This window comes from Carcharodon carcharias, chromosome 8 (genome assembly GCF_017639515.1).
Source record: "Carcharodon carcharias isolate sCarCar2 chromosome 8, sCarCar2.pri, whole genome shotgun sequence".
Classification (NCBI taxonomy): Eukaryota; Metazoa; Chordata; class Chondrichthyes; order Lamniformes; family Lamnidae; genus Carcharodon; species Carcharodon carcharias.
The window spans coordinates 13,962,702-13,976,654 of record NC_054474.1 but is presented as its reverse complement, the minus strand read 5'-3'; the positions used below and the strand labels follow the sequence as shown (position 1 = coordinate 13,976,654).

Here is a 13,953-nt window from a genome sequence, read left to right as displayed (position 1 = left end):
CAGTTTTAAAATTCTCACCCTCATTTTCAAGTCCCTCCATGGCCTTACCTCTCCCTACCTCTATCACCTACTCCAGAGCTACAACACTCCGAGATACCTGCTGCTTCCAATTTCGGTGTCTTGGCAAATACCCAATTTTAATTGCTCCACCATTGGCAGACTTGCCTTCAGCTTCCCAGATCTGAAACAGTGAAATTCCGTTCCTAAACCTTTTCACTTCTCTGCCCACCTTTAAGTCACTTCACAAAACCTACCTCGGTAAGTCTTTGGTCAGCTGGTCTATCTCTTGACATGGCTGTCAAATTTTCTTTGATAACACTATTACCAAGCATTGTGAGACATTTTACTTCAAGTTATTGGTTGTTGATGCCCTGGATTTATATAGCACATCAGATTTAATTTTCCAAAAGATGTTTCACTCACCTCTTGAAAAGTAACTACTGTTATTTTTGGTCACAAATGGAGCAGTGTGTCTAATTCTGGGCACTACACTTTTGGAAGAATGTTAAGGTCTTGGAGAGGGTGAAGGGAAGATTTACTACAACAGTACCAGTAATGAGAAACATCAGATGTAAGGATACCAGAGCTTGCTCTCCTTAAAGTAGAGAATGTTAAAAGGTAGATTTAATAGAGGCGGTCAAAATATATATTTTTTATATTCGTTCACAGGGTGTGGGCATCACTGTCAAATCCAGCATTTATTGCCCATCCTTAATTGCCCTGGAGAAAGTCAACCACCTTGTGAACTGCTGCAGGCCACGTGATACAAGTACACCTATAGTACTGTGAGGAAAGGAGTTCCATGATTTTGACCCAGTGACAGGGAAGGAACGATGATATATTTCCAAGTCAGGATGGCGAGTGGCTTGGAGAACTTGCAGATGGTGGTGTTCCCATACATCTGCTGTCCTTGTCCTTTGAGGTGGTAGGGGTCACAGATTTGGATGGTATTGTCGAAGGAGCCTTGGTGAGCTGCTGCAATGCATCTTATAGATGGTACACACTGCTACCACTGTGCGGCAGTGGTGGATGTGGTGCCAATCAAGTGTGCTTTGTCCTGGATGGGGTCAAGCTTCTTGAGTGTTGTTGGAGCTGCACCCATCCAGGCAAGTGGAGACTATTCCATCAAACTCCTGACTTGAACCTTGCAGGTGGTGGACAGGCTTTGGAGAGTCAGGGGGCGCGTTACTTACTACAGAGTTCCCAGCCTCTGACCTACTCCTGTAGCCACAGTGTTTATATGGCTGTTCCAGTTCACTTTCTGGTCAAAGGTAATCCCCAGGATGTTGATCAGAGGGGGAATTCTAGGATGGTAATGCCATTGAATATCATGGGGAGATGGTAAATTATCTCTGGTTGGAGAAGGCCATTGGTTGGCACCAATGTTACTTGCCACTTAACAGCCCAAGCCTGTATATTGTCCACATCTTGCCACTTATGGATGTGGACTTCTTCAGTATCTGAGGAGTCGTGGATGTTGCTAACCATTGTGCAATCATCAGCGAATATCCCCACTTCTGACTGTATGATGGAGGGAAGGCCACTGACAAAGCAGCTGAAGATGGTTGGGCCTAGTTGGACACTACCCTGAAGAACTCACGCAATGACGACCTGGGACTGAGATGATTGACCTCCAACAACCACAATTTTTTTTTGTGCTAAGTATGACTTGAACCAGTGGAGTTGCCCCCACCCGACAATTCCCATTAACTCCAGTTTTGCTAGTGATCCTTGGTGCCACACTTGGTTGAATGCTGCCTTGATGTCAAGGGCAGAGACTTTCACCTCACCTCCTGAATTCAGGTCTTTTGTCCATGTTTGATCCAAGGCTGTAATGAGGTCAGGAGCCAAGTGGCCCTGGCAGAACCCAAATTAAGCGCCAGTGAGCAGGTTACTGCTGCAAGTGCTACTCGAAAGCACTGTTCATAACATCTTCTGTCACTTTGCTGATGATCAGGAGTAGGCTAATGGGGTGGTTATTGGTTGGGCTGCATCTGTCCTGCTTTTGTGGACAGCACAATTTTCCACATTATCTGATAGATGCCAGTGTTGTAGCTGAACTAGAACAGCTTAGCTGGGGGTGTGGCTAGTTCTGGGGCACAAGTCTTCAGTACTTTTGCCAGAATGTTGTCAGGGCCCATTTTTGCAGTGTCCAATGACTTCAGCTGTTTCGCAATATCAGGTGGAGCAAATCAAATTGGTGGCAGACTGGAATCTGTGATGCTGGGAACCTCAGGAGGAAAATGAGTTTTGATAAGTAGGCATGAAGGAATGGATTCCATTGACAGAGAGGCCAGCAACCAGAGGACACAGGTTTAATATAATTTGGAGATGGCTTTAAAAAAAAGTAGGAAGCAGCCGGGTAATATGACTAATTGTTTGGCTCTTTCAGAGCTAGCACAAGCATGATGGGTTGAATGGCCTCCTGTGCAATACAACTCTATGAAGTTAGGTATGCTATTTCACACCTGCACTGTTCCACATCAGTGGGAAAAACAACCAGATGAGTTTGACAGTATTGATTGAGAAAAGAGGGAGAACTTCAGATGGTGCAACAGCATCTTTAACATCTACCTGAGCCACTGGAAGTCACACAAGACCCCGGATTGAAATATATGCCTGGCTCCCCCATCACCATTATTGCAATAATTTTGAATGCAAGAAATAAAACACGTGTAGGTCATTCAGCCCTTCAAGTATGCAACACCACTGAATTAAATCATGACTCTAGCCATAAAGGGAGGAGTTGCACAGCTTGAAAGTCTTGGGGTGGGGGAAAATAACGAGTCAATAGTGGATGAGGGACGATCCAGGTTTGAACCAAGGTTGTAATGAGGTCAGGAGCCAAGTGGCCCTGGCAGAACCCAAATTGAGTATCAGTGAGCAGGTTACTGCTGCAATTGCTGCTTGAAAGCACTGTTCATAACATCTTCTGTCCCTTTGCTGATGATCAGTAGGCCGATGGGGTGGTTATTAGTTGGGCTGCATCTGTCCTGCGTTTGTGGACAGCACAATTCTGAGCAATTTTCCACATTATCAGGTAGATGCTGAAAAATATATTTGGGACTTTGTTGGGGGGTGGGTGAATAATACAGCAAAAATCCTCATACAAATATCGCCTCTGACAGCCTTAGGACGCCACAGTACTTCACCTGTTGTCATGTCAGAATTCTTTGAGGGGGTAACGAGGTTAGACAAAGGAGAGCTAATGAAAAACAAAAACAGAATTACCTGGAAAAACTCAGCAGGTCTGGCAACATCGGCGGAGAAGAAAAGAGTTGACGTTTCGAGTCCTCATGACCCTTCAACAGAACTGATTTTTTTGAGCTAATGGATGTTATCTACATGGACTTCCAGAAGGCCTTTGACAAGGTGCCACACAGGAGGCTGCTCAGTAAGATAAGAGCCCATGGTGTTAGAGGCAAGGTACTAGCATGGATAGAAGATTGGCTGTCTGGCAGGAGGCAGAGAGTGGGGATAAGGGGGTCCTTCTCAGGATGGCGGCCAGTGACTAGTGGAGTTCCACAGGGGTCAGTGTTGGGACCACAACTTTTCACTTTATGCATTAATGATCTAGATGAAGGAACTGAGGGCATCCTGGCTAAGTTTGCAGATGATACAAAGATAGGTGAAGGGACAGGTAGTATTGAGGAGGTGGGGAGGCTGCAGAAGGGTTTGGACAGGTTAGCAGAATGGGCAAAGTGGCAGATGGAATATAACGTGGGGAAGTGTGAGGTCAGGCACTTTGGTAGGAAGAATAAAGGCATAGACTATTTTCTAAATGGGGAGAGGATTCAGAAATCTGGAGTGCAAAGGGACTTGGGTGTCCTAAACCAGGATTCTCTTAAGGTTAACTTGCAGGTTGAGTCGGTAGTTAAGAAGACAAATGCAATGTTGGCATTTATTTCGAGAGGACTAGAATATAAAAGCAGGGATGCGCTGCTGAGGCTTTATAAGGCTCTGGTCAGACCACATTTAGAGTATTGTCAGCAATTTTGGGTCCTGTATCTCAGGAAGGATGTGCTGGCGCTGGAAAGGGTCCAGGAGAGGTTCACGAGAACGATCCAAGGAATGAAAGGCTTAACATATAAGGAATGTTTGAGGACTCTGGGTCTCTACTCCATGGAGTTTAGAAGGATGAGGGGGGATCTGATTGAAACTTACAGAATACTGAAAGGCCTGGATAGAGTGGACGTGGGGAAGATGTTTCCATTAGTAGGAGAGACTAGGACCCAAGGGCACAGCCTCAGAATAAAGGGAAGACCTTTTAGAACAGAGATGAGGAGAAACTTTAGCCAGAGTGTGATGAATCTATGGAATTCATTGCCACAGAAGGCTGTGAAGGCCAGGTCATTGAGTGTATTTAAGACCGAGATAGATAGGTTCTTGATTGGTAAGGGGATCAAAGGTTACGGGGAGAAGGCGGGAAAATGGGGTTGAGAAACTTATCAGCCATGATTGAATGGCAGATAGTACTCGATGGGCCGAATGGCCTAATTTCTGCTCCTGTCTTATGTAGGAAATGCTACAGCTTAATTTATACAGTAAAATCCTAGACACCAATGTGATAATGACCAGGTTCTGGTTGAGGGATAAATAGACTGATGGACAGGGGAAAAAACTCAACTTCTCTTATTCAAAATAGTGGTTGTAAGATCTTTTGGTTCCAAGAGGGCTTTATAAGGCTCTGGTCAGACCACATTTAGAATATTGTGAGCAATTTTGGGCCCCGTATCTCAGGAAGGATGTGCTGGCCCTGGAGAGGGTCCAGAGGAGGTTCACGAGAATGATTCCAGGAACGTTTGTTTTTAGCTTCTTACCGTGCAGCGCTATTTCAATTTCCGGGGAGGCTCAAATCAGCCCCAAATCCGAAACTATTTGATTTCCAAGTGCTAAACAGGGTGCACCGAAAAGACAGAAGTTTGTCAGCCAAGGGAAGTGAGAACAGATGCCAGTGATCAGCAGAACCCTTTTATTAGTTATACCGGCATATACAGAAAACAGTTACAAGCGACGACCTCTGCGTCCTCCCTTTCTGCGAGTGCTGTCTGACGGAATGGGGGTAACGTCCTCTGTCAGAACAAAAAGCACAGATAAACGAACAGCAAGGAGACCAGGCACCGGGCAGGGCCAGAAGGATATAGACCGCACTGTCTACGTTCTAAATCTTTGGGGGACACCATCATTGGCAAGCCATTCAGCCCATCCATCCCATCATTTTGACCCCCCAACCTCCCCCAACACAAATCTGTGCATTACTTCCACATACCCTTTATCCTCAAGTATTTCAGGAGTACACTAGCCTGGTGGTTATAGTAACGGACAAGCAATTCGGTCATCACCAAAACTGACATTGGCTTAATTCCAAATTATTTTTCATTAACTGAATTTAAATTCCTCAGTGCTGGGATTTAAACTCATGCCTCTGGTTCATTGGTCCAGGCGTCTGAGCCTGCAATCTAGGAACTGAACTCCCCAACTCCTTCATTCAACTCAGTCATTTAAATCCACCAATATTTCCTTATAGGGGGTCAGCACGTCCAGAGTGAAGCCCTGCCAAATGACTATTGCTGTCCTTGTCCTGTCAGGCCCTACGTTTAGCCTCAGTTTCATACCAGCCTGGTTTGGCCCTGTACTGCCCTCTGAAGTGAAAACTACTCAAGTCCTAATAAACAGGTGACCCATTCATCACCTTTGCAGAGTAACTACAGTTGGGGTAATAAATGGCAGCCTTCGGCTATGATCACGGGTGACTTGGAGGCGATGGTTTTCCCCAGCACTGCTGCCCTCGTCCTTTTCCTGCAGGGAGAGGTACTCTTGAAGCAATCTTGGCAAGTTGCTGACTAGGTGTCAGCCTGGTGACGCAAAACTGCCAGGAACAGCTTACATCATCTCCCCGAAGCACCGCACTCATCACATCTGGAACAAAGCAATAAAAGAGCAACCCCACTCCCGTGCTCGGCACATTTTACACATAAGCTGATAACGGTGTGTACGTGACCCAAGCGTCCTTGCCAGCCGGGTGTTAGACTGACAAGGATAGTATGAAACGTGTTCCTTTCTGCAGGGGGAACGACACTGACAGCACTGAGCAGCCACGACGTAACTTATCCTGCACTTAACCCGTCTTTAAGCGCATCACAGGCATTACGTTCTACCAGTAAACATTCAGGGGCAGGGGGACATCTTACCGATCCGGCCAATTTTCATCCCAGATCGAGCCAGGGCTCTCAGGGCTGACTGGGCACCAGGTCCAGGGGTTTTGGTCCTGCAAACAAGATTTTAAGAAGGTCCATGTTAGTCACAAGGCGCCACATCTCACTCACTGATGAGTCATACAGAGCAGCAAAGCCCAAACTATAACTCCAACCCCCCTCCTCTGCTTATATCTTTCACTGCCTGGTTTCCTCAGTTCAAAATGGCTGTTCTCAACACCAAAACCTCAGAGATGGCCAAGTCCTAAACCAGAACACGTCCACACGTGGGGTACTGTGTGCAGTTTTGTCTCCTTTTTTAAGGAGTGGGCTTATATTGGAGGCAGTTCGGAGAAGGTTCACTAGGTTAATTCCTAGGCTGAAGGGGCTGTCTTAGGTGGAAAGGTTGAGCAGGTTGGGTCTATACTCATTGCAATTTTGAACATTTGAGAGGTGGCAACATACAAGATCGAGGGCCTGACAGGGTAGATGCTGATGCAGGGATCTAGAAGGGGAATAGTTTCAGAAGGGGGGTGGGGGGCTTCCATTGAAGATGGAGATGAAGAGGAATTTCTTCGCTCAGAGGATAGTGAATCCCTGGAATTCGCTACTTCAGAGACCAGTGGAGGCTGAGTCATCGGATATATTCAAAGGCGAAACAGATTTTTGAATTATAAGGGGGGTCAAGGGTGATGGGCAACAGCAGGAAAGAGAGCTGGGACCAAGGTGAGATCAGCCATCAAGTCAGGTTCTCATGTGCCCTTGTGGCCTACTCTTGCTTCTACTTCTCAAGTTGTGTGCGCCATTACCTGATATCCAGAGACCTTTTTTTAAACGTATTTATGATTAAAAAGAAATTGCATTTATAGGAAGACTTCCAGATGTCCCAAAGAGTTTCATAGCCAATCAAAAGTGCTTTTAAAGTGTTGTCATTGTTGACTTGATCGATAACTGCGCTGGGATTGTCAGTCTGGATGCTGGTCCCAGTCTCTGGAACATATGAACTAGGGATAGGCCACTTGGCCCCTCGAGCCTGCTCTGCCATTCAATAAGATCATGGCTGATCTGAATGTAATCCCAGCCCCACATTCCTGCCCACCCCGATAACCTTTCACTCCACCCCCCCGTGTTAATCAAGAATCTATCCGGCTCTACCCATGAGCAAAATACCGCAGCTGCTGCAAAGCTGAAATAAATACCAAAAATGCTGGGAACAGGAAGCAGTGAGTTGTGGAAAGAGAACGAGTTAGCGTTTTAGGTCAATGGCCATTTTCATTAGCTCTGATGAAAGGTCATTTTCTCAACAGATGCTGCTAGACCTGCTGAATACTTCCAGTATTTTCTGTCTTTACTTTAAGCCATGTCTGCAGAGATAGGAGTGCAACCCAAGTCACAGCTGGCACCATTTTGGTAAAACTATCAGGTGGTGTGTTTAGCAGCAACCAAAAAAGAATCTCACTTCAAAAATTGCCGCAATTCTGTTTTAACCGTTTCTACTTAAGAAAGCTGGCCTCTCACATTAGCTCAGTGAATCACAAGTATTGTTACAGCACAGGAGGCCATTTGGCCCATCATGTCTGCACTGACTCTCCAAATAAGCAATTTACCTAGTGCCATTCTCTCACCTTCTCCCCATGACCTTACACATTATTTCTTTTCAAACAAGACTCAAATTCCCTTTTGATCGCCTCGATTGAACCTGCCTCCACCACACTCAGGCAGGGCATTCCAGACCCCATCGTGCCTCATGTCACTTTTGCTGCTTCTGCCAATTACTTTTAACCTATGGCCCCACGTTCTCGATCCTCACGCAGGTGGGAACAGTTTCTCCCTATCTACTCCGTCCTGACCCCTCTTGAAGCTCCACGAACTATCCAAGATCCACAGCAGAGCTCGCACTATACACAAATGCAACAGGAGTTGATCATGTAACGTGATAGCTTTGAGAAAGGAAGTGCAATCATACAGAAACAAAACCGACCAGTCCCAGTAAAACCGTCACAAAGCTCTTGTTCCAAATCCTGCTCCGATCATTTATCATAGTCCCGGCTCAGTGGGTAGCACTTCCTCCCTCACCTGAGTCAGTAGATTGTGGGTTCAAACCCCAATCCAGAGACTTGAACACAATCTATGCTGGCAATCCTGTGTCGTACCGAGGGGTTGCTGCACTGCTGGAGATGCTGTCTTTTGGATGAGACATTAAACCAAGGCCCCACCTGCCATATTTGTGATGTTATTTGGAGGGACAATCATTGGCTATGACATGGGGGAGAACTCCCCTGCTCTTCAAAATAGGAGCATGACATCTTTTACATCTACATGGAGGCAGCCAGGAGCCTCGATTTATAATCTCACCTGAAAGTCCGCACCTCCGACGATGCAGCTTTAAACGGTTTGTACGTGACCAAGCGTCCCTGCCAGCCGGGGGAATGCTGGACTGACAAGGATAGTATGAAACGTGTTCCTTTCTGCAGGGGGAACGACATCGACAGCACTGAGCAGCCACGACGTAACTTATCCTGCACTTAACCCAGAGCTCTTCCTGTGATCTTCGGGGTACTGATCATTTACGAGGTCAGCGTTAAACCCGTTACACCTTACAATACCGCTTGGAAATGCAATTAGGTCACATCTGCTGTCACCACATGACAGAAAATTAAAGATGATGGTCCCTCTCATTTCTGTTGCCTTGTTTCGGAGTTCAAAGAATACATGCACGTTCAACCTACTGTTCCCTCAAAGTAGCTGCTTTTCATTGCAAGTCAGGTTTAATAAAGCATTTTATTTAGAGATTACACCCTGTCCCAAGACTGAAAGCAGTATCTATATATCAGCAACACCCACAACTTATTATATACCCCACAGTCACCATCTCCCCACCCTTCAAACATGAACAAACTCTGACCTGTTGCCTCCAGTGGCACGCAGTTTGATGTGTAGTGCGGTGATGCCCAGCTCCTTGCACCTCTGAGACACATCCTGAGCAGCCAACATGGCAGCATACGGGGAGGACTCATCTCTGTCGGCCTTCACCTTCATCCCCCCAGTGACACGGCAGATGGTTTCCCTGTGACAAAAGGACAACTAAGTCACAAACAGAGGAGGGACATTCAACCAGTTCAAGCACGACAGAGAGAAAAAAAAAAACGCTTCAAAGAGTGGGCCTTCGGCTGGGCCATTTGCAGGAATCGCCCTCTGTTACTAGAGTTTAAACCAGTTTTCGAGAGGAATCAGGAACGGTGAATTTATTCAGCAGCCTTTCTTTGCCTGTGAGCTATGGTGAATACCCAACGAGCTGCAGATCAGTGTCATCTTCACCAGGATTCATTTTTCAGTCACTGGGAGGTGATTAAGCACAGGGGTAAGATACCAGCCAATGCACCAGAGTCTAATTGAAGGGCCCCAGGTCTAGAGAGTTCCAACAAGCTATCTTATTGCCAAGACCCTCACATCTGACTCCAGCCTTCACCTACAATCCAAACACACCAAGGATCACAGTGGCAACCGTGGCTCACTCTCACCTCATGGACATGCAGGCCCAATGTGTTCCCCAAGGTGAGGATTAGTCAACAGTGAAAATGAGTTTCAGCAGTGCACTGGACAGTGACTGGACGCTAGGCCCCCAAGGTTAAGAGCCTGGATGGTTTGTACGTGACCAAGCGTCCCTGCCAGCCGGGGGAATGCTGGACTGACAAGGATAGTATGAAACGTGTTCCTTTCTGCAGGGGGAACGACATCAACAGCACTGAGCAGCCTCGATGTAACTTATCCTGCAATCTGTGGGGCTTTCTCTAATCTATAGGGCTATCGATCACACTAGGGAGTTAACCAGGTCAATCTCTGCATTAATACCACACGCTTCCACTGGGGAAAAAAGTTGCAGATGTTTAGTGTCCGAGGTGTATCGCTCAGCAAGTGTGAGGCTGGGGGACACTTCCAACGACACCAACCCACTACTGAATACCTCGTCCTGGTGGGCACTGTGGTAGGGGGGACGACTCAAATGGAGAAGGTCACAGCCGAGCTGGATTCTGTGCTCACTTTGACATTCCCTTACCCAAACTCACTCACTGCAGGGACTCGCTGCCTGAGGTCAGCTAACCCTGCACAGCCCAAGGCTGAAATCTGACAACTTTTGGAAAATTACTGAATTCTGCAGCACAAGAAGCCATTTAGCCCATTGCTTCTGTTCTCAGCTAGCCATCAGTCCAACCTCCCCGCAAACTTTTCCTTTCCAAATAGCCATTCAATTCCCTTTTGAAAGTCACTCTTAAATCTGCTTCCATCGCCTTTTCAGACAGCACATTCCAGGTCATAACAACTTGCCGTGTGGAGGGAAAAAGTCTCATCTCCCCATATGGCTCTTTAGACAACTATTTTTAATCTATTCCCTCTGGTTATCTACCAGCCAGCCACTGGAAACAGTTTCTCCTCCTTTACACAACTAAAACCCTTTAAGATTGATATATATTAATGGCCTTATCCACTAACTCAATCTGGAAGACTGGTCCACTCCTTCACTATGTGTACACAGTAAAGGCTGCGGTCACATGATCCAGGGCTTTAAAATTAAGAAGGGGTTTGACAGTTTTCACTAGTGAAGAACAGAGGCAGGGGTCATTAACTATAAGGCAGTCACTGATAAATCCAATAAGGAATTCCAGAGAAATTTCTTTACTCAAGGAGGGTCAGAATGTGGAACTCACTACACAGTTAATGGTTGAAGTCAACAGCACAGAAGCACTTAAGAGAAAGTGAGATTAAGCATGAGGCACGAAGGATAAAAGATATCCTGATATGGCGAGATGTGAAGAAGCTCATGGGGAACATAAGCCAATTGCTCTGAATGGTTTTATTTGTTCTGTAGATTCTACACATGCACCACACGTCACAGCTGGAAGACGGCACCTGCAACAGCATAGCACTCCCTCAGTACTGCACTGGGTGCGTCAGCCAGGATTTTGTGCTCAAGTCTCTGGAGTGGGGTCGTGTGAAGATTGAACAGCCTCAGTGTCATTGACAGAGGATGAATGTAGAATATTTCAAGCCAAGCAGACCACCAACTACAACGCAGAATTTCACAGAATTGTTAGAGCACAGGAGGCTGGCTATGCAGCCTGTGTCTGCCCCAACTCACTTAGTGCCACTCCCCTACAAATTTATTGTTCCATTAAGATGCTGCTTCACCTGTTGTGTATACCATGGCACTCGCCAAGTCATTTTGTTGAAGCTCCTACTTACTTGCCGGACAGGTCTGTTACATGGACAAAAGTATCGTTGAAGGAAGCAAATATGTGGCAAACTCCAAAAACATTCTCTCCCTCGGCCACCTGGGGTCCCAGGCTAATCACCTGCTCCTCCTTCTTTTCCTTACCCTTACGAGGAGCCATTCTGAAAGGAGAACAACATCAATGCAACACGAGCCACATAACAGGATACACAAAAATGGAGTTTGCATTTCCATAGCGCAATTTTTGACCCCCCCCCCCCCCACGGAAGAAACGTGGCAGTCAATTTGCCTACAGCAGTCTTCCTCAAGGAGCTTTGTGATTAAGATCAGCTGCTTTAGGGAAGAGGCTCCCAGGAGGACCGCGGAAACGTTTTGACCGACCAAAATGGAGAAGGCTCTTTCGGGAAGACACCAAACATATCGAGAGAGACTTTGTCAGGAACGTACAGAGGCAAAGTCAGAGGGAGCCATAAACTTCCAAACAACCCCTCTACAAAACCCTTCAAGCAACACCTGTCCCACATGGAGCAGAGTCTGAAGGTTATACATTGAACTTATCAGCCATCTCAGAACCCGGTGAACCAGAGTGGAAGCAAGTCATCCTCGATCCTGGGGGGCTGCCTCAGTACTGCCCTGGGAGTGTCAGCCTAGGTTTCGTGCTCAAGTCTCTGGAGTGGGACTGGAACCAACAACTGTTAGGCTAAAGAGGAAAGAGTGCTACGAACTTAGACACAACTGATTCCTAAAAGTAAAGAAAGAACCAGTTCACCATGCAAGTGCCACTTACTTACCAGCCCAGTTTCTGGCTGGTGACAGAGCAGCAGTGTGAGAGAGGGACAGCTCCCCACGCCAAATTAAAGACTTTCCACATAAACAATTGCTAGGTTTGTACGTGACCAAGCGTCCCTGCCAGCCGGGGGAATGCTGGACTGACAAGGATAGTATGAAACGTGTTCCTTTCTGCAGGGGGAACGACATCGACAGCACCGAGCAGCCTCGACGTAACTGATTCCTGCACCTTACCCGGGGGGGCACTTTAACTACCTGCTTAGAATTTGCACACATTTCATCACTTCCCATGTTGATTCCTGCACACTGCCCGCGGGTTAGAGTGTGAATGATGAGTCTGGGACAGTTGAACCGTTCAGAAAAAGGCCACAATTGGAGGAACGCAGAACAAATGCACAGGGGCAATAGGTAAAATGGCTCCCCCCCTCCAGTTAAGATTGTAGGACTGCCCCCCCACCCCACAGTGTCCTGGACCAGTATCGTTCAACCAACATCACAAAAAGACATTCGCTGGACATCTATCACAGTGCTGTTGTGGGAAATTGCTGTGCAACAGATCAGTTGCGGCAATTTCCACCTTGCAATGTGAGTACACTTTAACAGAACGTAAACCCTTACAGCACAGGAGACAACCATTCGGCCCGCTGTTAGCCCGTGCTAACTCTGATTTAATCCCACTCCCCGCCTGCTCTTCCCCTTACAACACTCCAAATTTCCCCCCTTTTTTAAATTTATCCGGTTCTCTCCAGAAAGTTCCTCCTATTGAATCTAGCTTTCACCACCCTTTCAGGCACCACATGCCAGATCACAACAAAATTCATCCTCATCTTCCCTCTGACATCTTTTGCAGTATCAACACCCCTTCAGACCTTCTGTCTGTGACATCTTTGGCAATCTCTCCTTTGCCTCCACCTACCACTGGCCCTTCTATCCAGCTCCACCTGTCCCACCGCACCCCCCCCCCCCCCAAACAGCTTATATCTCATCTCATTTCTATTTCTCTTTAGTTCTGATGAAGAGTCATAAGGACTCGAAACGTTAACCCTGTCTTTATCCCCACAGATGCTGAGTCAGACCTGCTTGAGTTTTCCCAGCAGTTTGTGTTCCGGATTTCCAGCACCCGCAGTATTTTGCCTCTATCTTATCCTCCCTCCTTTTAGACAATCTGCAACGCTCTAGGATGTGAAAGGCGCTTTACAAATGCAAGTCCGCCTGCAGAGCCCATCCTGCGGAGCGAAGTACCCACAGCCGGCCCTGCTCCAGCCCGGGGATTTCGCTTAGTGCAGCGGAACTCCCTTGCCCCCTTATTTCAGTCCCAAACCACCCCCACCACCCCCCCCCCCCCCCCCCCCCTCCTACTCGGGATGGCCGCCTGAGGCCTAGCGCTTCCCGCACGAGAAATCACACCGACAAAAATCATCGCCTCAAAAAGAAAAAGCCGCCACTCCGCCTGCTACCGGCGGGCTGCTGCCTGTCCCCCGGCGGGGTAGGGGCGGATGATAGCCACGGATGGGGTGTTTTACCGGACGGATGGAATCGGATTCTCGCCGCCGTTCGCATCTTACCCGCCGCTCGCAGCAGAGCCAGAGCCGGAAAGAGGGTGGGGTCAGGGGTTACAGCGCCTACACATGCGCAGACATATCCCGCCCCCCCCCCCTCACGCTACATTGATTTCTTTAGACGATAAAAGTCTGAGGATTTAAACTCACCTTGAGATATGTGACGAAAACGGGTTCGTAT

At 47.3% G+C, this 13,953-nt stretch overlaps 1 protein-coding gene across 1 annotated transcript; it reads right to left on the bottom strand.

Annotated features, from left to right (window-relative positions):
* Nucleotides 1–4,958: 4,958 nt before the first annotated feature.
* On the bottom strand, nt 4,959–13,839 carry rps14 (ribosomal protein S14). Its single transcript, XM_041194525.1, has 5 exons — nt 13,779–13,839; nt 11,436–11,585; nt 9,100–9,261; nt 6,192–6,268; nt 4,959–5,072 (listed from the first exon to the last, which is right to left on the bottom strand). The coding sequence occupies exons 2-5, from the start codon at nt 11,582–11,584 to the stop codon at nt 5,005–5,007; spliced, it is 456 nt and encodes a 151-aa protein (XP_041050459.1). The 5' UTR covers nt 11,585; nt 13,779–13,839; the 3' UTR covers nt 4,959–5,004.
* Nucleotides 13,840–13,953: the final 114 nt, after the last annotated feature.